The sequence below is a fragment of the Sus scrofa genome, chromosome 7 (assembly GCF_054392235.1).
Source record: "Sus scrofa isolate SSC_HxYL_T2T_F1_AM1 chromosome 7, Sscrofa_HxYL_maternal_Yorkshire_Landrace_v2.0, whole genome shotgun sequence".
Classification (NCBI taxonomy): domain Eukaryota; kingdom Metazoa; phylum Chordata; class Mammalia; order Artiodactyla; family Suidae; genus Sus; species Sus scrofa.
This window is the reverse complement of record NC_139389.1, coordinates 47,720,738-47,742,145: the sequence shown is the minus strand read 5'-3', so window position 1 is coordinate 47,742,145 and position 21,408 is coordinate 47,720,738. Positions and strand designations below refer to the sequence as shown.

The following is a 21,408-nucleotide window of genomic DNA, read 5'->3' as shown; positions in this document are numbered from 1 at the left end:
GAGTCCCTCTCCTTCTCCCCGAGGCTTCCAGGAAGGAGCTGACACCCCAACCGGACCTCTTATCTTGATAAGTTTCCAGAAGCCACCAACAGGCAATCCCTGTGCATCTCTGTGTCTTCACATGGCCTCCTCTGTGTGTCTCTCTCCCCTTCTTATTTTTAGTAGTATTGTTTTTAAATGTTTACGGTCGTGCCCAAGGCATATGGAAGTTCCCTGGGCTGAATTCAAACTGCAGCTGTGACCGAACGCCTCAGCTGTGGCAATGCTGGTCCTTTCAACCCACTGTGCCAGGCTGGGGATTAAACCTGTGCCTCTGCAGCAACTTGAGCCACTGCAATTGCATTCTTAACCCACTGCACCACAGTGGGAACCCCTCTCCTTTTTTTTTTTGCTTTTTAGGGCCACACCCACAGCATATGGAAGTTTCCAGGCTAGGAGTCGAATGGGAGCTACAGCTGCTGGCCTACACCACAGCCATAGGAACACGGGATCCAAGCCACATCTGAGACCTACACCACAGCTCATGGCAACGCCGGATCCTTAACCCACTGAGCAAGGCCAGGGATCGAACCCGCAACCTCATGGTTCCTAGTCGGATTTTTTAACCACTGTGCCATGATGGGAACTCCAGTATATACATTTTTTAAAGACCGTGGTATTGCACACTTAATAGAGGACATCGTAAACTTTTCATGTGCACTGGAACCCCACCTCCAAATCACATGATTTATTGCAATATTCACTTTATTGTGGTGGCCTGGAAGGGAACCCACATGGCTGAGGTCTGCCTGTATGTAGTTCACGTGTAGAAAGTGCTAAAAACAGCGCTGGACCGAGTGAGTGCTCCCAACTCTTGTCCATTCAGCTGCGGGTGCAGCTTGTCCGCTCAGCTGTGGGTGCCCAGGAGGCAGCCCTGCTCCCCACTGTGTCACTGGTGCACAGTAGGTCCTCTGGACAGTTAGATGGAGGGATCAAGTGTGCGACTGCTGTTTGCGGCCTCAGGGGACTGCTGTGCGAGCTCCCTGCCGGAAACTCAGCCAATTTCTGCCCACCAGCCAGTGGGCTCTCTGCTCTCCGGGGCCCTTGGCTCGGCCACTCCTCCTCCAGCCCCTGGACTTTGGGACCCCCCCCCCCCCCCCGAGAGTCCACATTTCACAAGACTATGGATCTGACATCCAGGACACCCAGGCAGCCTTTATCAGGCTTTTCCCTGTTTGCTGTCCGGACTGTTGGCCAATTCATGTTGACAGTCTGCAGCCTTTTTGGTACCTGAGTACCTGTCTCTTCTCTTCCTCCTTCTCTGCCTCCTCTGAGGTCTCCCCTCCCTCTGGGAGTTCCCCCACTCTCTTTCTTTCTTGGGTCCTCCTGATGGACGGTGGGAGGCAGGTGGGCAGGATGCTCTAGGGCCTTAGGGGTCACCTGCTCATGCCCCCTGATTTTACTGATGCGGAAACATGTCCTGAGGGGAGAAGAGGCTCCCCTGGGGACGTGCACCAAGTGAGCAGCAGAACCAGGACTGGTGTCCAGGTAGACTGCCTCCTGCTGTACATGCTGTGTATGCTGTCTACACTGTATGTGACCACGTGGATTGGTAGGCCTCTGGAGGGTGGGCTAGAATGGTCATGGAATATTTCTTTCCTTTTTTTCTTTGTCTTTTTTTTTTTGTCTTTTTCCAGGGCCACACCTGCAGCATATGGAGGTTCCCAGGCTAGGGGTCTAATCGGAGCTGTAGCCACTGGCCTACACCACAGCCACAGCAATGAAGGATCCAAGCTGCAACTGCGACCTACACCACAGCTCATGGCAATGCCGGATCCTTAACCCACTGAGCAAGGTCAGGGATCGAACCTGCAACCTCACGGTTCCTAGTTGGATTTGTTAACCATCGAGCCTCGATGGGAACTCCACGGCATATTTCTTAGAGAAGGTGAATTTGAGTTGGACCTTAGAGGATGGGGCGGATTTGAACTGGAGGGTCTCAGGCACTCCTGGGGTCAGGACAGACAAGCTGGGAGCCGGTGAGGGGAGATGCTCAGAACCTTCCCAAGATCCTCGGGCAAAGCCCACACCCTCCCTGAGCTGTGTCCTCACCCATAACAAGAGGAAAACCACACCTGCTTTGTAGGTACTATTAACGAGCACAGTATTCTTTATAGTTGACATTTATTGGGTGTTTACTATGTGCTGGGCACGGGGCCAAGCGAGCACCTGAACATTATCTCATAACCCTCACAGCAAAGCCATGCCTGGCCTCACAGAAAGCTCTCTGAGGAGTCAGTGCTTCATTTATTTTTTGCTTTTTTGGGGCCGCACCCATGGCATACGGAGGGCCCCAGGCTAGGAGTCAAATTGGAGCTACAGCTGCTGGCCTACACCACAGCCATGGGAACGCTGGATCCGAACTGCGTCTGCAATCTACACCACAGCTCACAGCAATGTGGGATCCTTAACCCGCTGATCGAGGCCAGGGATTGAACCCGCGTCCTCATGGATACCAGTCAGATTTGTTTCCGCTGAGCCACAAGGGGAACTCCCAGGAGTCAGTGCTTTTTTTTTTTTTTTTTGTCTTTTTGCCTTTCCTAGGGCCGCTCCCGCGGCATATGGAAGTTCCCAGGCTAGGGGTCTAATCGGAGCTGTAGCTGCTAGCCGACGCCAGAGCCACAGCAACGAGGGATCCAAGCCGCACCTGTGACCTACACTACAGCTCACGGCAACACTGGATCGTTAACCCACTGAGCAAGGGCATGGTTCCTAGTCGGATTCGTTAACCACTGTGCCACGATGAGAACTCCGAGTCAGTGCTTTAAAGCTTAGAAGTCACTTATGGTAATTACCCGCACATAAGAACCACTGGATAAATTGCATCAACAATGACATTGCCAACGGGGAAGGAGAGGGAGTGGGAGGGACTGGGGCTTGGGGTAAATAGATGCAGAATATTGCCTTTGGGATGGATTAGCAATGGGATCCTGCTGTGTGGCACTGGGAACGCCATCTAGTCACTTATGAAGGAACATGTAATGTGAGAAAAAAGAATGTATACATGTATGTGTAACTGGGTCACCATGCTGTACAGTAGAAAAAAAATATAAATAAATGATTAAAAAAAACCCCCACAATGATAACAAACAATAATAACCGTATTTGGTCCATCTCCGTGGCCCCATTTTCTTGCCTCTCTCCCTCCAGCCCTTTCTGGAAGCGGCTGTCCTGGGTTATTCCTCCTCCAGGAAGCCTTCTTGGACCAATGCGGAACTTGGGACTTTGCCTGGCTTTTCTCCCGCGTCTCTGTCGCATTTGTGTGGGTCTTGGGGGTTCCGAGTATAGGCCTGTGTCCCTGTCCCTCAGTCTGAGTGGTCTTACCATTTCCTGGGGTAGGGGTCAGAGGCAGAGGTGACAGGGATGCAGGGGGAGAGGGTGACACTTGGATGGGGCAGGCCCCTCCTGCTGCTCTCTCCTCTCCAGTGGTGAGAAAGTGAGGCTCCAGGAAAGAAGTCTTTTGCTCGGGGCAGGTGGGGACTCTGACGCCACAGGTTCTCTGGGCAAGAGAAGAGTGGCTGGACCCTGGCCATGCGTCCAGGGCAGGAGCACAAAATCAGACACCTGCCTCCAGGCTTTTCTTTTCATTTTTATTTTAAAGGAAAAAAAAACAAAAAACAAAAAACAGTGCAAAAACCCATTTTCCAGTGTCAGCCATGCCCACCCCCCACCCCCAGGTCACCCCCCTGGCTCTTCCTCCCGCTCAGCACCCCTTCCCTCTCATGCAACCCCGTAGGGGCTGGAGGCTCCACTCCCCTGGAGTGCCAGATCCCTGGGGGTCTTGGGGGGAGGCAAGAACTGGGGGGGCAGCTCTTGATCTGCCGGCCCCCTGCCCAGGTCTCCGGCCATGGCACCAGGCACCCCTCTTGGCTCTCATTAACCCTTTCCTGATCACACTACTAGCCTAGGGGGACACTGATCTGGGGGAACCCTGTCCACACCCCTCTTTGCCCCGGGGCCGGCTCGGGGCTCTTCTCACTGAGGTTGGGGGGGTTCCCTCCCTCCCTCCGTGGTGGGGGAGAGCGGTGAAGTCCCCAGGTTTAAATACCTTAATGAAAGCAGGGGATGGGGGAGGAAAGGGCTTTAGATCTAATAAATTATTAGCGTTTTTTTTTTTTTAGTGTCCGTGGGGGGCGGGGCGGGTGGGGGCAGGTCGAGGCCGCCAGGGCCCTCCCTCCCCTTACTGGTGAATCTCATTCTCTATGAGGCTGTCCTCACAGGACTGGAAGTCTGTGTCCGTGAGGCCGTCAGGCGGCATCAGCAACTCCTCGTCCTGGGACGAGGATGACGGGGGCTCGTCCCCCGAGCTCCCAGGACCCCCATCCCCGTCCACTTCTGAGTCCTGCAGCACCTGAGCGATGTATTTCTGAAGGGAGAGAGGGGTGTGGGTGCTGGGGACTCTCAGGGCCTGTGGGGGAAGGGGCAGTGACCCTTTCCCTGGGGAGAGGTGGATGGGCCCCCACCCCGAGAGGCTGGACCTCTTCCTGCCCCTGCTCCCCGCCACCCCCGGGGTCTGGAACAGGCTTCCTCTTCTGCACCACTAACGGGTCCTCCAGCTTTGGGGCTGGGTCTCTGCCGGAGGACCCTGGCCAGGCGTCCAGGGCAGGAGCACAAAATCGGACAACTGCCTCCGGGTAAATGTCTCAGATAAAGCTGTGAGCCCTCCTTGGCCACGGAGCAGGGTACTCACCGCAGATTTGGGGACAGCGGCAGAACTGGGGGGGCGTCCGTTGCTCCTGGGGTCCACGGTGTCTGTCTCCGTGTGCTCGATCTTGAGGGGCCCGGAGTGAGTCAGGGGTCATGGGGGACGGGGGCGGGGGATGCCCGTACCTTTGGCTCCCTCTTGGCACCTCTGCTGCCCAACCCTCTGCTCCCAACCACTCCCCTGCCCCCCTCCCCGCCCCCCCCGAGCCACCCCCCTGCCCCCCGGCCCCACACCTTGTAGTTGTGGGCACTGAGGTATTTGAAGTGTCCGAAGCAGACGTGGCAGAGACAGATGACAATGGTGATGACCAGGACCACAAATGTGAACATGGACGTGGGGGCCAGAAACCCTGGTGCGGGGGGCAGAGAATGGGCTGCTGCTCCTCCTCTGGACCCCCCTTCCCAGGGGCTTCTGTGCCCTTCTGAATACAGACCCGCGCTCCCATGTGCTGTGGCCGCTCCCAGGCCCCTTGCCTGTGACCCCCGGCCCTCGTGGCCTCCCGGACATGGGTGGGAGTCTCCTCTGCACCCCTGCCCCCATCCCTGCCCCCGCTGGGTCCCCAAGGTGGGGGTGGCCCTCACCGGTGCGCATGGTAGAGAAGAAGAGCAGCCAGAAGAGGCAGAGGATGGGCGCGGCCACCACCTGGTTCACGGCCCCCGAGTGGATCTTCTTGTCCAGCTTGGCCGGCAGGTAGGCGTAGTAGAGATTGTACCTGTCTACCAGGTGCTTCAGCAGCATGTACATGAGCCCTGGGGGAAGCCACATGGGCCCTGACCTTGGAACTGGCGTGGCCGGACCTCTGCGTGTCTGTCACGGGTTGTCCTGGGCCTTCTGAGGTTGCCCAAGGGCTGGCCTCCCCTTCCTCTGCCCCAGTCCCAGGAGAGGATAAAGCCCTGAGCCCCTCGCCCCGCGCCCCTTGCAGGACCACAGAACCTCAGCTTCCTCCGCCTCAAGCCCTTCACTCTGCAGCCCCTCACTGGGAATGCTACTAGTCCAGATCCATCTGTTTGGCTCAGCAAGCATCCTCTTAAAACCTGTATCATTTTTCCTCTCCCTGCCCCGAAACAGATGAGTATATATTAGGTGGTAAGTTCTATTTTCCTGGAGGCCAAGGGAATGGGACATTTCAAAGGGGGATGAGGCAGTTGGTTTGGGAGTTTGGAGCCTCTGAAAACCAGGGAGGGTGGTGAAGGGTTAGGAATATTGGAGGCGGGAAGGGAGAGACCGCGGGTGGAGGTTGTAATGGAGATGATGACGAGAAGCTGTTAACGTTCCTCAAAAAGAAGAGGGACTTGCCCGGGTCACACAGTTCAGTTAACGCGGGATATGTCCATGAAAGCCCACCCTGGCATCCAAAGCTCTTTCCTGAATGTGCAGGGCTGTGTAGGAGTGTGTGTGCAGACACCTCAGGGGGTCTGTGATGCGTGTCCAAGGCCACGCGCGTGAGTGAAGGCACGGGCTGTGAGCGAGTGTGGCCGTGCGGAGCCCAGCACGCCAGCTGAGTCCAGCCTGAGCTGGGATGGCTTTTTCCCTCCTCCCCGCAGGCTGGGCCCCAGACTGAACCAGGGACCAGGTGGGAGGCCCGAGGGGCCGGTCTCCCAGCCGGGGCCCTGTCCACTCAGTGGCCTGCCTCGCTAAAGTGGAGTGGGAGAGGTCCTGGGTCCCCCCGAGCAGGGCCCAGGTCCCGGCGCGGCGGTGCCTACCGAAGGGCACGATGATGGGGCAGGTGATACTGTAGGTCATGACCACCGTGAAGACGCACATCATCCAGGCGTAGGCTGCGCCAAACTGGAACTCGTAGGCCTGATGCTGGGGGGGAGATGGGCACGAGGGTGGCTCAGGGAGGGGAGGGGTGGGGTGGGGCGGGCTGGAGGGGCTCAGGGCAGGTGGGAAGAGGAAGGGGGGCCAGGAACCCTGGGGCCACGAAAGAAGCCATGGGAAAAAGAACCCACTGTTCAGGGTAGGGCAGGGAAGGGGCCAGGAAAGAAGCCACGGGGAGGAGGAACCCACTGTCCAGGGTAGGGGAGCACAGGGCAAAGCCGATGGAGAGAGGGGCTGTGCTGAGACAGAGGTCAGGGTGGGTACAATGGCAGGGCCTAGGGAGGGGCCTTGGAGAGGTCAAGGCCTGGCAGGTGGGTGGGCCCAGGAAGGGAATGTCCAGAGCCCTCCTGTGGGGTTAGGGCAGAGGAGCCCTAAGTCTAGACCCAGACCTCCCCCAACCCCATCACAGACTCTGAACTGGCAGGGGCCTTCAGGATTAGCTATGTTGACCCACTGCTGTACACATGGGAAACCTGAGGCCCCAGATGGGAAGGAGACAACCCAGGGCCACGGACCTCAACTTCCCAAGACCCAGCACCTCTGTGCCCCGCCCCTCCCCACTCTAGCACGGCTGCCGCTGTTTCTCGTTGATCCCACCAGGGAGCGCTGTGCGGGCCGCGGCTGCCCCCGGGCGGCCGTACCCGCTTCACGTTGCGCCTCTCTGCGGCCGAGCGCGCCAGGCAGAGCCGGATCATGTACATGAGCAGGCCCGGGATGCGCAGCAGGTCCATGGCGTTGCCGATAAAAGCGGAGGCAATGACGTAGTTGACGAAGAAGGCGCCGTTGTCTGGCAGGAACACGCACCTGCGGGCACCAGGTGCTCCAGCTCTGCACCCTTGGGGGACCAGGTGGCCCCTTGCCCATTGCCAGCGCCCCCAACGATGCCTTCTTCCACATGGACCCTCCAGCTCAGCTCTCAAAGCTCCTGCATCCTAGTGCCCCTTGAGTGTGAACCCCAGAGGCCACACTGGAGTTCTACAGATGGCTCCAAAGTTAATCCCTGACACCCCCCCTCAGTGTGAGTGCACCCAGGGGCACCCCTAGAACCTGTGCCCCTAAGGACCCTGGAGAGAGTGCTGGAGACCCCTAAGGGTACGAGCGTTCCGGGCATGACTGCCAGGGATCTCCATAGCCAGCCAGCGCCCCTCACCGAGACCCAAGAGTATGAGCCCCAGGAATACCCAGAAGGCACCCTGCCTTAGACCTTAACTTAACCCAGAGTATGAGCCTCAGACACCCCCAATTCAAGCTCCAGAGACCCTCCTCCAGAGATCTTCAGAGGGAGGAGCCCAGGGATCTTTGTCACTACTTATGACACCCCACGAGTTAGCCCAAGATTACTACAGATAGAGCAAGACCCCCTGGAGCCTGTGCCCACAGCCACCGTATGTGCCCACCCAAACCCCCCACAGGGCTTCCCAGGGAAGGTGTCCCATGCAAAACCGCACAGTCACACCTCTGGGTAATAGTCCAAGACCTCAGAGGTGTTCCCAGAACCTGTGCCCAGGAACACCCCAGAGTGTGAGCCCAGAGTCCCCTACAGGCACTCAGCTGTGAGCCCAAGAGCCTTCTGTCGAAGCTCAGGGGTGTGGACTCCAGAGACCTTCAGGGATGCCTCCAGGACTGCCCACGTCACCCTGCAGCGTGACCAAGATCCCACAGCAGACCTCTCCCCCAGTGAAGTTCGGGGCTCCCACGGTTAGCACTGGGATACAAGCCCCCAAGTGCCCCAAAGCCCTCAATACACCTGGAGGGTGACCTCAGAACCTGGAGAGGTTCCCAACACAGACCCCGGAACATCCCATGTATACACCAGACACAGCCCACAGGGGCGGCCTTAGGGATGGCCCCACCCAACCTGGATGTAAGGCCCCCCCCACTACAGGGGTGGGAGCTCTGCTGCACCCCCCATGGAGGGTACCCCATGCTCGCCATCTGGTCTCCTTCCCTGGGGACCCTGGTCACTCACTCAAACCGAATAGCTGCCTCGGCCAAGAATTTCTTGTCAAAAAGCCAGCGGAAGAAGAGGTCCAGGCTGGAGAGGAGAGGAGACGGGAGGTGTGGGGGGCTGGAATGGCCCAGAATACCAGGAGAGGGGGAGCTCCATTCACGAGCTCTGGGGATGTGCCCCCCAGGCATGGGACCCCTGCCTCTGCAGGGAAGGAGGGAGCCCGAATTGCTTCCCATCTCCCTCCCACCCCACCCCCCAGCTCCCATCCCTCCCTCGGAAACCCACCTGCTCAGTCCCAGCGAGGGCAGGAGCAGTACCATGAAGATGAGGAAGGTGTAGCACTTGTGCATCGTGGTCCTGTTCTCGCCGGAGCTGGGGCAGGGGACACACAGCCAGAGGTCGGGTGAGCTGGCCGCCCACGCCTGCTCCCCCAGCCTGTATGGGGTCTGGGGGTGGGGTTCCTCTGCCAGCTCTGGGACTGCCCAGGACAGGGAGCCTGAGGGGCAGAGGGTGCACACCCTGGGGTGCTACCATGAAGGGCCGTGTGTGGGGTGGGGGTGGGGGGTGTCTCACCGTGTCCAGTGGGCTTCAAAGAAGGCAGAGTAGTAGACGATGGTGGGGAGCAGGGCCGAGAAGCACCACAGCAGCAGAGTGGGGAAGAACTGGGTGATGATGGGGTTCTGCAGAGGGCACCGGGGCTGCGTCAGGCAGTGGCAGTCTGGCAGGCTCAGCTTGCATTGCTTACTGCCCCCCCGACCCCTGAGCCTGTGTCCCAGGTCCCAAGGCCACAGGTCAGAAGTCCGGGACATCTGGAGGGCCAGGGCCATACGTATGATCCCATGGTGAATAAGAGTAGCAGTTAGCATTTCTTTCTTTTTTTGTCTTTTTAGGGCCACACCCGCAGTGTATGGACGTTCCCAGGCTAGGGGTCGAATCGGAGCTGCAGCTGCCGACCTACGCCAGAGCCACAGCAACACGGGATCCGAGCCGCATCTGTGACCTACACCACAGCTCATGGCGATGCCAGATCCTTAACCCACTGAGTGAGGCCAGGGATCGAACCTGAATTATCATGGATACTAGTCAGGTTTGTTTACCACTGAGTCACAATAGGAACTACGCTTGTTAGCATTTCTGAATACCTACTATGTGCCAAGCACTCAGCATGTACGTTTTTTTTTTTTTTTGGCTGAGCCTATGGCATGTGGACATTCCCAGGCCAGGGACTGAACTCGCACCACAGCAGTGACAAACTGCAGCAGTGACAATGCCAGATCCTTAACCGACTGTGCCACAGGAGAACTCCTGATCATGTACTTTTCCTGCAGTAATTCCTACAATAGTGATATCACCCCGTTTTACAGATGAGTAAACTGAGGCAAAATGAGAGTCAGTGAATTATCCAGCTAGTAAGCAGTGGGGTAGGATCTGAAGGCAGTCTGGGCCTTATCTATTCTGCTATTATCACTCAGTGATTTTCCAAGTGCCTTCCCATAAAATCTGAGGTTCCAAGGAGGTTTGCTGTGTGGTTGGCAGGAGGGGTGAGGGGACACCAGCAGAAGTGGCCACCCCACTTCTGCCATCTGAGCGACCTCACTCTTCCACATTGAGTTTCATGTAAACTTCCGTTTTTTTTTTTTTCTTTTTCTTTTAGCCATTTCTAGGGTCACTTCTGCGGCATATGGAGGTTCCCAGGCTAGGGGTCCAATCGGAGCTGTAGCCGCCGGCCTACACCAGAGCCACAGCAACGCAGGATCCAAGCCGCGCCTGTGACCTACACCACAGCTCACAGCAATGCCGGATCCTTAACCCACTGAGCAAGGCCAGGGATCGAACCCGCAACCTTATGGTTCCTAGTCAGATTCGTTAACCACTGCGCCACGACAGGAACTCCTAAACTTTCTTCTGATAAAGGGCATCAGAATCCAAGTTTGGAAGCCAAGGATCTAGTCTGAACTTTTACTCTGGTTGGACAGACTGAGGGATTTGGAGAAGGCCCTTGTCTGAGGTCACAGGGGCAGTTAGGACTGGTCCCAGGCTCTCTCTCTCCTCTGGGAGCCCCTCGGGGTGTGTGTAAACCCAAGGGAGGCCTCTCCTGGGGGAAGGGGGCAGGGAGCCCAGGGCAGGTGCCCAGAGGGGTTTGCAGCCCATGGTCCTGTGGGACCTTCTTAGTGGAGCTGGGCTGGAAAAGCAGAACAGGGGCAAGACAGGGCAGGTGGGTGTCTGGTTTTCCCTGAGGAGGGACTCGGGGCCCAGTATCTGCATCTTGGGATACCACGTGGAGGGGTGGGGTGTAGGCCTCACGTTGAGGTACTCCACAGGCTTGGTGACATTGAACTTGTCCATGGTGGTGATGATGATGGCCGGGGTGGTGAGGAAGAAGAGGAGGATGAAGAGAACCACGTTGATGACCAGGCACCGCAGCCACCAGATGAAGCCACGGATGGAGAGGTGCTCCCTGGGAAGGGGAGGAGGTGTCACCCTGGGGCCTGACCTTCCCCCGGCGCTGCTGGGCCCTGCTTCTCCTCCCCCACCCAGGGCCCCCACAGAGCCACCCTGCCACCCTGCTCTGCTCACCAGTAGATGTTCTGGGGGTCGGGGGCATAGGACACGGTCCAGTTGGAGATGTGCAGAGACTCGCTGCAGGAGGAGGAGCGGGGCTCCCCGCGGCAGGTGCAGCCCTGGCACTTACACACGTTGAAGTCCTTCAGGATGCTGGGGAGGGGGGCATGGTTACCTGGGGCCTGGAGCCCCAGCTGGTCCCTGGGGGTGGGACTGGGGGACAGGGCTCACATGGCGGTGATGGTCTCATTGTGGAAGGTGACGAAGGCCATGCCGAGAGGCTTCTCGTTCACTTTCTCCTTCTCCCGCTTATAGTCCTCCTTCAGCTTCTGCTCCAGCTTTGTGTAGTACTCAATGGCCTCTACCTGCCAGGACGGGCCAGGCATGGTCCTGGTCAGAGCTGCTGGTGGCCACAGCTGCCAGAGGGCACCGCCTGGAGCCCACAGCGGCCCAGGCACTGCTTTATTATTATTCTTATTTTTTATGGCCACGCCCACGGCATATGGAAGTTCCCAGGCTAGGGGTGGAATCGGAGCTACAGCTGCCAGCCTACACCACAGCCACAACAACACAGGATCCGAGCTGCGTCTGTGACCTACACCACAGCTCATGGCAACGCCGGATCCTTAACCCACTGAGTGAGGCCAGAGATTGAACCTGCGTCCTCATAGATACTAGTTGGGGTTGTAACCCACTGAGCCGTGACGGGAACTCCCCAGGCTCTGCTTTAAGCTCACTTTTCTTCACAACCACCCTGAGAGGTAGGTACAAGTAGCCTCATCCGTAATATGGCCTCAAAACTGAGGCACAGAGTGGTTCAGAAACTTGCCCAAGTCCACAGGACTAGTAAACACGACAAGCTGTGCTCTTGGCGGCCCTCTTCTGAGGTGGGGTTTGAGAACGTGGTCACTGTAGGGACAGGTGACAGACCCTACAGCGGGACTAGGGCTTCAAGGATGTAGGAACAGGAGTTCCCATCATGGCTCAGTGGTTAACGAATCTGACTAGGAACCACGAGGTTGCGTTCGATCCCTGGCCTTGCTCAGTGGCTTAAGGATCTGGCATTGCTGTGAGCTGTGGTGTAGGTTGCAGACACGGCTCGGATCCCGTGTTGCTGTGGCTCTGGTGTAAGCTGGTGGCTACAGCTCCAATTAGACACTTAGCCTGGGAACCTCCATATGCCACAGGTGTGGCCCTAGAAAAAGACAAAAAAAAAGAAGGATGTAGGAACAGATAGGGACTTGCTGAGGGAGGGGCTGCTCCCTGCTGAGTCCCCGCCCCAACTTTGCTTCCTCTGGGAGTCTCTTCACTTTGGGGTGTTTATGTGTAAGACCTGCATGTGTGTGTGTGTGTGTGTTCCTGGCATTGTGGGACAGGCCCCGCCATGGGGTGCATCCATCTCTGCTGTGACCTGTCTCCCTGTGACCTTCCAACTCTCCCCTCACCTGTCAGGAGCCTGGGGGCCCAGAGTTCTGAGCAGAGGACACCACGTACCTGCTCGCAGCCTCGCACCACGCAGCAGCAGAGGTGGCCGCAGGGCTTGGGGTTGATCATGGTGGGGACGTTGTCCTTGCTTTGGAGGTTTGTGAAGTAGAGCTTTCCCCGCTCAGCCTTCTTCCTGTGGGACCCGGGTGTCTGGTCACCCACTGCCCAGCTCGGTTGGCTGGAGGGTGGGTTAGTGGCCCAGCTCTGGGGTCATGGAGCCCCCTCCCCAAGGACAGGGGCCAGCTTGCTCTAGGGTTTGTTAAGGATGCATAGTCCAGACACGTCCCCAGTCCAGGATCTCCCCACCATCCCTTGAGGGCAAGAAGTTCTTCCTACAGTCCGGCCTAAATTTCTCACACTGTGGCCAAGGAAGAGTATGTCCTCAAATGGAGTGGGGACAGTGGGTCCCTGTCCTCTTGAAACAAACTCTAACCTCTAGGCCTTGCTCTTTCTAGAGCTTGACTCACTAGCCCTCCAGGGGTTAAACTGAAATCAAATGTCCTGGGAAACATGGGAAGGGCAGCCAGGCTCCTGCGTGGATGCCCTCCACAGTGGACGGGTGCCCTGAGGTGTTGCCCCCCCCCCATAGCCCCATTACCTCTCTGCATCGAGGAACATAAGGCGGGCCACGTTGTAACACGGGCGGGCTTCAAGAACCGTGCAGTTGGGGTAGGCCTCCCTGAAACACAGTTCACCGTCATCTTCTGCAGTGACCCTGCCCCCCTGCCCCCCACTTTCTGTGACCGCATCACCTTCAAGATACACAGCCCCTATTCAAGCTCCCTTTTTCTGAGTCTGCAAAAACAGCGGTTCCCTAAAAATAAAACTTTAGGAGTTCTCTTCATGGCTCAGCAGTTGACAATCCCAACTAGGAACCATGAGGTTGCTGGTTCAATCCCTGGCCTCACTCAGTGGGTTAAGGATCTGGCGTTGCTGTGAGCTGTGGTGTGGGTCGCAGATGCAACTCGGATATGGCGTTGCTTTGGCTCTGGTGTAGGCCGGTAGCAACAGCTCCAATTCGACTCCTAGCCTGGGAACCTCCGTATGCCACAGGTGCGGCCCTAGAAAAGACAAAAATAAATAAATAAATAAAAAATAAAACTTTAAAATTCCTCCTCATGTTTATCTGAGTGGGGGGGGTGGCGCTGGGGACATTGTCATGGCTACGGTCTGACACTTGTCTGGGGCTGTAAACTTTAAGTTGAGAGAAGCTGTTTCCAGCCATAGTTGGTCTCTTAACCTGGTTCCCAGAAGACTTGGTCACAGTCCAACACTTGGCTGTGACCATCAGCTGACCCCAACCAACCCACAACCCTGGTCTACGGAATGATCTTTGGCCCAAGACCAACCAGAGGTTGATCCTGAAACCTGACCTGAAACTGACCTCTACCTCTGGCTGGAGACGGATCCTTTAACCTGACCCATTACCCAGACCCAAGACTGACCCCACCTTGATGTGAGACTGACCAGATGGACTCTCGGTAACTGGCGGGCTCGAGGGATGCTTGCAGGCTGAATGGGGGAGCGTGTTCTTTCTCACCCTGATCACACACTGCTCCTTGATCCTAAGGCCTCATCTAGACTGAGCTCTGTCGGCTTTTTTTTTTTTTTTTTTGAATTTTTAATGAAGGACACACCAAGTGTTAGAGATGCATAAGATATGGTGCTAAAGAAACAAGACGGACCATGCAAACTCATGAAAATTTGCAAACTTAAATCTGGGATGGGAATATTGAAAAACACTTCTCAGGAAGTTCCAGACTTCTCTTCTGACACTGTTGGTTGCTCAAACCATTTTAGCGCTCCTCTTTGGAAGGGCCTTCTCCCCTGTGTCAGGCTGAGCCCTCAGTTTCACCTTACTAATCTCTAATCCCCTAATCCCCATCACACAGGTTCCCTGATTTTGTGCAGATATCCCTCGATTCTGCTGGGTCAGTCTGCCAATCCAGAAAGTCCCAGACCTGGACCCCAGACCCTGCCCGATACTGACGGGGAGCCAGGTCCACGAGGACACAGGCTCCTGCTCAGCACCATGTACCCAGGCCTGGGCCAAGAGCCCGCACATAGTAGGTGCTCAATAAGCACCCACTATGCTGTCCTGAATGAGTGGTTCAACGAATGAATGGTTGTTTTGACTGTTAATTGTTTTTTTCTTTTGGCTGCGGCGCCCTGGAAGTTCCCGGGCGAGGGATTGAACCTGTGCCACAGCAGTGACAATGCTGGATCCTTAACCCAATGAATAATTTTATTTATTTATTTATTTATTTATTGCTTTTTTTTTTTTTTTTTTGGCCTATTGTCTTTTTGTCTTTTGTTGTTGTTGTTGTTGTTGTTGCTATTTCTTGGGCCGCTCCCGCGGCATATGGAGGTTCCCAGGCTAGGGGTGGAATCGGAGCTGTAGCCACCGGCCTACGCCAGAGGCACAGCAACGCAGGATCCGAGCCGCGTCTGCAACCTACACCACAGCTCACGGCAACGCCGGACCGTTAACCCACTGAGCAAGGGCAGGGACCGAACCCGCAACCTCATGGTTCCTAGTCGGATTCATTAACCACTGCGCCACGACGGGAACTCCTATTTATTGCTTTTTTAGGGCTGCACCTGCAGCATATGGAAGTTCCCAGGCCGGGGGTCAAATTGGAGCTACAGCTGCTGGCCTACACCACAGCCACAGCAACACCGGATCCAAGCCACATCTGTGACCACAACTCCTGGCAATGCCGGATCCTTAACCCACTAAGCAAGGCCAGGGATCGAACTCGCATTCCTCACGGACACTATGTCAGGTTCTTAACCCAATGAGCCACAGCGGGAACTCCTTAATCAGACTGTGTTGTAAACGAAACCACAGCCTGATCCTTGAAACAGACAACCTGGATTGTGAGCTCCTCAGACACTGATGGGGCCTGGCTCTCTGTCTCCCTGGCATGAAGTACACAGTAAGTGTATAACACACATCTGCTGAATCAGTGGACGCTCATCTCCACGGTTCGCTCGCTCACTGTGCTGGGGGCTCCGCTCTAATGTCACCCTCTCAGAACGCCCCCTGCCCACTCCGTTGGACATAGCAACCCTCCCTGACCCCTCTCACTCTGTCCCTCTCCATGCTGGTTCTCTTCCTAGCACCTACCCCTACATGACACTGTGTCTATTACTACCTCAAGTCCTTGTCATCTGCCTCGCCCCATGAGGATGGAAGGAGAAGAGGGCAGGGGCTTTTTCTTTGTATCCTGCCACATCCCCAGGCTCCTGCTCCTGTGCAGGCACATAGCAGGTATTCAAAAGACACCGTCAAGAAAGCACTTGCCTGGACAAGCTGCCAGCTGATTCTGCTTGGACGGTAACATTAAGATGTCACCTAATTCAGAGCACATGCTGTCCTTAATCCTGACCCAGACTGCCCCCTAATGCTGAGCACAGCTTGAACCCCAGATGGGACCCCAAATCGTTCTCTCATACTGATCAGTGATTGAGGATCTAATTGTGGCTGCTGTTGTATAAACTGTATGAGGGCGGGGCCTGTTTCTAGTTCATTTATGCCTGGTGCACACAAGGTGACAATAAATGCACATTGAATGAAAGAGTATTTACCCATGAGCCAGTCATTCTCCGTAACATGGGAGCCTGGACTCTGACCCCAATCCCATCCTGATCCAGAACAACAAGTGACCTCTGATCCAGGTCCACTGATCTCACTAAATCCTGATCTTGCCTACAGACAGAATCCTGATACACACCACCAATGTTGCTAATCAGGACCACTGGCCAGTTTCTAATTTTTTTTTTTTTTTAGGATTTTAGGTCTGCACCCACAGCACATGGAGGTTCCCAGGCTAGGAGTCGAATTGGAGCTACAGCTGCCAGCCATAGCCACAGCCCACAGCCACAGACCGAGACGTGTCTGTGACCTACACCACAGCTCATGGCAATGCCAGATCCTTAACCCACTGAAGGAGGCCGGGGATCGAACCCGCAACCTCATAGTTCCTAGCAGGATTCGTTTCTGCTGTGCCACAACTGGAACCCCCCAGCTCCTAATTCTTTTTCTTTTCTTTTTTCTTTTTATGGCTGCACTTGTGGCATACAGAAGTTCCCAGGCTAGGGACTGAACTGGAGCTGCAGCTAAGGCCTATGTCACAGCCACAGCAACAATGGATCTGAGTTGCATCTGTGACCCAAGCCTTAACCCACTGAGAGAGGCCAGGGATCAAACCCACATCTTTAGAGATATCAGGTCTTTAACCCACCAGCCACAGTGGGAACTCTTCCAGTTCCTAATTGTGACCTCAGATCAATCCCTGAGCAGACCGGGGACTGGCTCCTGGAGTTGGCTTCCACACTGCAAACCCCTGCAAGCCTGATGGTCCTTTTCTCATTTTTATAGTCCCCAGGCCACCACCATGGCTTAGGCTCAACAGTACCTGAGATCGTTTGCTGAGTGGACAGATGGATGCACGATAGGCTCCCTAATCCTGTACACAGATTGCTCTGGCCCATGAAGTGCATATCCTGCTCACAAGACACACTTCCAGCTCAAAAGTACCTCGGACAACCCACAGCCCAGGCCCTCCTAGGCTCCCTGAGAATCCAGTCAAAGCCGAGGCGCTTCTCCCTGCCAGTCTGCACACGAGCTCTGGAATCGCACGCATGATTCTGAGACAGCCACACACCTCAAGGGCCTGTGGACCTTGGGGCCACAATCCATGACCTGGTTCAAGTCCAGGAGAGACCCAGGGGGCTCCTTTCCAAGTGTGTCTCCTGTTCTCTTAGGGGCCTGTAAGTTCAGCCCAAGGGCTAGATTGCCTTGGAGTCAGAGAATTCCTCCTTAGCCTAACCTGCAGCCCACACGGCAGCCCCAGATGCTAGAGAGAGGCATGTAAGGATGCTTTTGGAGCTGCAAGGCCAAGAGGGGGCTCATGGATCCTGGGGTTGGGGTGGGGGAGCTACTCACTCAAAATGCTTCTTGATCTTCTCTGACTCTGCGTATTTGGAGATTCCATTGATGAAGAGAGTCCTCTTCACCTGTGGCGAGAAGGGGTAGGTTTACCTTTCTGTGGCTCAGAGAATGCAAGGAGGGGTGGGGAATGGGGTGAGCAGAGAGGAGCAGACAGGGGTGGGAGGGGGCCTTGGAATAAGCCAGGCCCAGGGAAAGCTGGGGGAGTGTTTCTAATAGAAATCAGGCAGTGAGCAAAATGAAAGCCCCCTGGCTCCTTGCTCCCTGGAGGGTAGATTAGGGGCGGGGTTGGGGGGTGGGGGGGTGCTACTCTCAGCTCCTCTGGCCATATGGCCCCAGCACAGTGGCTGGCATGGAATGGACAGTTCAGTACTGGTTTGAAGAATGAATACAGAAGGAGAGGGACTATATGACCTCGTTTATACAAGGAATCTAAAAAAAAAAATGATACAAAGGAAACTTATTTACAAAACAGGAATAAACTCACAGAGAAAACAAACTTATGGTCACCAAAGGGGAAGTAGGGAGAGGAATAAATGAGGAGTTTCGGATTAAAACATATACACTACTATATGTAAAACAGATAACCAACAAGGTCCAACTACACGGCACACAGAACTATATTCAATTATCTTGTAATAACCTATAATGGAAAAAGATCTAAAAAAGAATATATATATATATATATATATAGAAAAAACGGAATCACCCGAAACTAGCACATCAACTATATTTCAATAAAAACTTAAAAAAAAAACAAACCCAAATAGAAGGGGAGGGACTAATACTCCCATAATATCAACCACAACTGTTTCCTGCCCCAGTGCCTTCCACGCTGGACCACACCTCACCGCTCCCCCCACTCCATTCTCTCGTTTCACAGATGAGGAAACTGAGGCTCGTGGGGGTAACTAAACTGGCACCATGAGGGCTCTTGAGCTGCTGAGCCAGGGTTCAAAGCCAGCTGGCCTAACCCCAGAGCGGTCACCCCTGAGGACTCCGGCAGGTTAGGAGGGGCCTGGAAGGGGCGGGGCTTTGGGTGGGCGGGGCCGGCTCGCTCCACGCACCAGGTCGTCCTCCTTGTAGCGCATCTTGGAGGTGTGTCTGCGCATGCTGTAGACCGTGAGCAGCAGGTACAGGAAGGCGAAGGAGGTGTGCAGCCATAGAAGGTTGTTCCTGGAAGGGCAGAGGGGTGCGTGGAGCCACCAGGGCGAGAACACTCTGACACTCCAACATTCTGGTGGGTTTTTTGGTTTGTTTTTTGTGTCTTAGGGCCACACCCGCAGCACATGGAGGTTCCCAGGCTAGGGGGCGAATGAGAGCTGTAGCCACCAGCCTACACCACAGCCACAGCAATGTGGGATCTGAGCCGTGTCTGCAACCTATACCACAGCTCTCGGCAATGCTGGATCTTTAATCCACTGAGCGATGCCAGGGATCGAACCTATGTCCTCGTGGATACTAGTCGGGTTTGTTAACCACTGAGCCATGATGGGAACTCCAACCTCCTGGTGTTAATTAAACCCTGGTACAGGGTCCCTCTAGTGTCACTGGTCTTCTGTCCCCCCCCACCCCCTGCAGGGTGGGCCCCCACACCTCACATCCTCTAGACCCCAAGCCTGCTCCATTCCAACTGAAATGTTCCCAAGAGGTTACCTCCTCATGCCCTTCCCACTGGCTACACTGCCCTCCAACTGCCACCAGCCAGGCCTCCCTGGCCTGAAGCGGCACGCCCCTCTTTTTGATCTGGTCGTCCCTGTCTCTGTCTCAGGCCCTCACGGCCCTACAGCCATCAGGGTCCCAAGGTCATCTCTGCAGCCTCAGCACCTCTCCTGGGAACACTCCCCTTCTCCTCCCTCCCAGTTACGGCCCAGACTCTGGCCACAGACCCAGGCCTCACTGACCAGCTTCCCAATCTTACCCTGATTTCAAGTTGGCAATGGTGGTTCTCCCGAAGCTGTAGGCATTGTTCTCTGGGGGGGGCGGGGGAAGAAGAGGACGACAGCAGGGTCAGGCTATGTGCCCTCCTGCCCCGCCCCGCCGCGCCTGTCCTGGCCCTCACTGACCCAGCAGGTCCCCTGAGAAGTTGACGGGCAGCACGATGCCGACGGAGAGGACGCCCACGACCACCAGCAGCCCGATGATGTGCCTCTGGAAGGACAGGTAGTGCACAGCGTCGCCCCCACATTTGTCCCGGATCTCGTCGTCCCTGCAGGCACCAGGGGACAGAGGGATGTGGTGAGGACCAGGCTCACCTGCCCTCGCCCATCCCCAGCCCACATCCACCCTAGCCCCGCTGGTCTGGCAGCAGGATAGGGTTGCAAAGGGGGGCTCTGGGTCCCCCAATTTTCTGGGAGAGGAAGGAGGAGCGAGGGAGAGGGAAGGGGAAGGAGAAAAAGGAAGGATGCAGGGAGAAGGGGAGGGAAAGGGAAAATAGAGAGAGGAGGAGAGGGATGGGGGAAGAAAGAGAAAGAAAGGGACAAAGAGGGAAAAGAAGGAAGACTGCAGAGAAGAGGACCAGGGAGGACAGGGGAGAAGGAAAAGAAGAGGAGCATCTGGGACGGGAGGATGACAGTGGTGGCAGAAGAGGCAGAGGCGGGAGGAGGTGGGTGGTCAGGGAAGCAGTGGCGCCTTAGGGGTGCTGGCCAGGCTGTCAGACTTGGAGAGGGGCCCGGGCCGGGCGGTGCTGACCTGTCCGGCTTCCTGCCTCCCTCAGGGTTCACTGCCTGCCTGCGGCACTCTGGCTCCATCTCCTGACTTCTGCCTGCCGGATACTGGCTCCTGCCTGCTGCTGGCTGGCTGCTCCCAGCCTGCCTCTTGCCCCCTACCCGCTGGCTGCATGGAGGCTCTGGGGTGGCAGCGCCAGCCCCTGCTCTCCTGGGGCGGCAGGGGTGGTGAGAGCTGAGGGCAGAGAGGGCCCCCCAGGCAGGGGATCGCACAGGAGACTGTGGAGGGGGGTGTATAGTGAGACTGACTGGGGGTGGGGGGCAGGCAGGGGCCTGGTTCCCTGGAGTAGGGAGCAGGGTGCCGGGCTGGCTAGGAGCACTAAGGCCCTCAAAGCTTCTGGCCTCTGGACTTTGTAGGAAGATGACAGCTCTGAAGTTTCTCTCTGTTTCTCTCTTTCTTTAGAGCCTGGAGACGGTTCACTTACTTTATCCTGAAGATGGCTGTCAGCCAGGAACAGAAACCCTGGGGAGGGGACAGAGGGTCATCAGCCAGAATCCCCATCCCACCAACCCAAGCTTCCCTTCCTCTCAAGCCTCCCCACCACTCAGGCCCGCCACAACCGCCTCTGTGCTGGGGCTCACCTTGTCACAGCTCCCACAGCCCCTCACAGAAACTAGCTCGTCCCCAGAGAGGGAGAGAGGAAAGGTGCCAGCCCTTGGAGAAGAAACAGGACCAAGGCCAAAGGGGGTCATCTGCGGATTCCTATGCCCAGAGTGCCGATCCCCACAAACATCCGAGAGGCCAGCAGAACTGGGAGAGCCCTGCAGTTGTGTGGGCCGGGGGCGGGGAAGCAGAGGCTTGCAGTTCTAGGAAGGGACCTTGGGACCTGTGGCTAACCAGAGTTTGTGATGGGGCTGCCAAGGGCAGAGGGGTGGGCCACGATCCCTGAGGTCCTGCCACCTACCTTGTAGAACACCCCAGGGTGATCAACCCAGGGACTCCTGCTCTCAAGCCCCTAGGCTTCTCTTCAGACAGAGACCACCCCTCTCTGGGCAGAGTAGGGCTATTCAGGGGAGAGTTGGGCAGAGAGACCCTCCCCCAACCTCCTATAGGGAGAAGGTGAGGTATAACATGGGATGGGAGAGAGAGGTGCCCTCCAGCCAAGATGCAGGACTGGGCTACCTGTTGCCAGCATCACCTGAGTCTGGGGACCACTTAGGGTAG

General features: G+C 56.2%; 1 protein-coding gene across 13 annotated transcripts in view; it reads right to left on the bottom strand.

Moving 5' to 3' along the window:
- Window positions 1-3,615: 3,615 nt before the first annotated feature.
- TMEM63B (transmembrane protein 63B) overlaps window positions 3,616-21,408 on the bottom strand; it is a 27,396-nt gene continuing 9,603 nt past the window's right edge. For 7 of the 13 annotated variants that reach the window (XM_084968166.1, XM_005666056.4, XM_084968167.1 and 4 more), the window contains 19 exons: window positions 20,669-20,706; window positions 19,584-19,726; window positions 19,439-19,490; window positions 18,585-18,693; window positions 17,515-17,585; window positions 13,162-13,242; window positions 12,573-12,696; window positions 11,310-11,443; window positions 11,094-11,231; window positions 10,821-10,974; window positions 9,090-9,196; window positions 8,802-8,888; window positions 8,535-8,600; window positions 7,207-7,369; window positions 6,448-6,553; window positions 5,326-5,493; window positions 4,978-5,093; window positions 4,730-4,810; window positions 3,616-4,405 (listed from right to left, as the gene is read on the bottom strand). In XM_084968166.1, the coding sequence (XP_084824292.1) occupies window positions 4,220-4,405; window positions 4,730-4,810; window positions 4,978-5,093; window positions 5,326-5,493; window positions 6,448-6,553; window positions 7,207-7,369; window positions 8,535-8,600; window positions 8,802-8,888; window positions 9,090-9,196; window positions 10,821-10,974; window positions 11,094-11,231; window positions 11,310-11,443; window positions 12,573-12,696; window positions 13,162-13,242; window positions 17,515-17,585; window positions 18,585-18,693; window positions 19,439-19,490; window positions 19,584-19,726; window positions 20,669-20,706 (2,124 nt within the window). In that variant the 3' untranslated portion in view covers window positions 3,616-4,219. Of the gene's footprint in view, window positions 4,406-4,729; window positions 4,811-4,977; window positions 5,094-5,325; window positions 5,494-6,447; window positions 6,554-7,206; window positions 7,370-8,534; window positions 8,601-8,801; window positions 8,889-9,089; window positions 9,197-10,820; window positions 10,975-11,093; window positions 11,232-11,309; window positions 11,444-12,572; window positions 12,697-13,161; window positions 13,243-17,514; window positions 17,586-18,584; window positions 18,694-19,438; window positions 19,491-19,583; window positions 19,727-20,208; window positions 20,707-21,408 lie in introns of all 13 variants that reach the window. The other 6 variants (XM_084968170.1, XM_084968173.1, XM_084968169.1 and 3 more) reach the window with 1 other exon arrangement.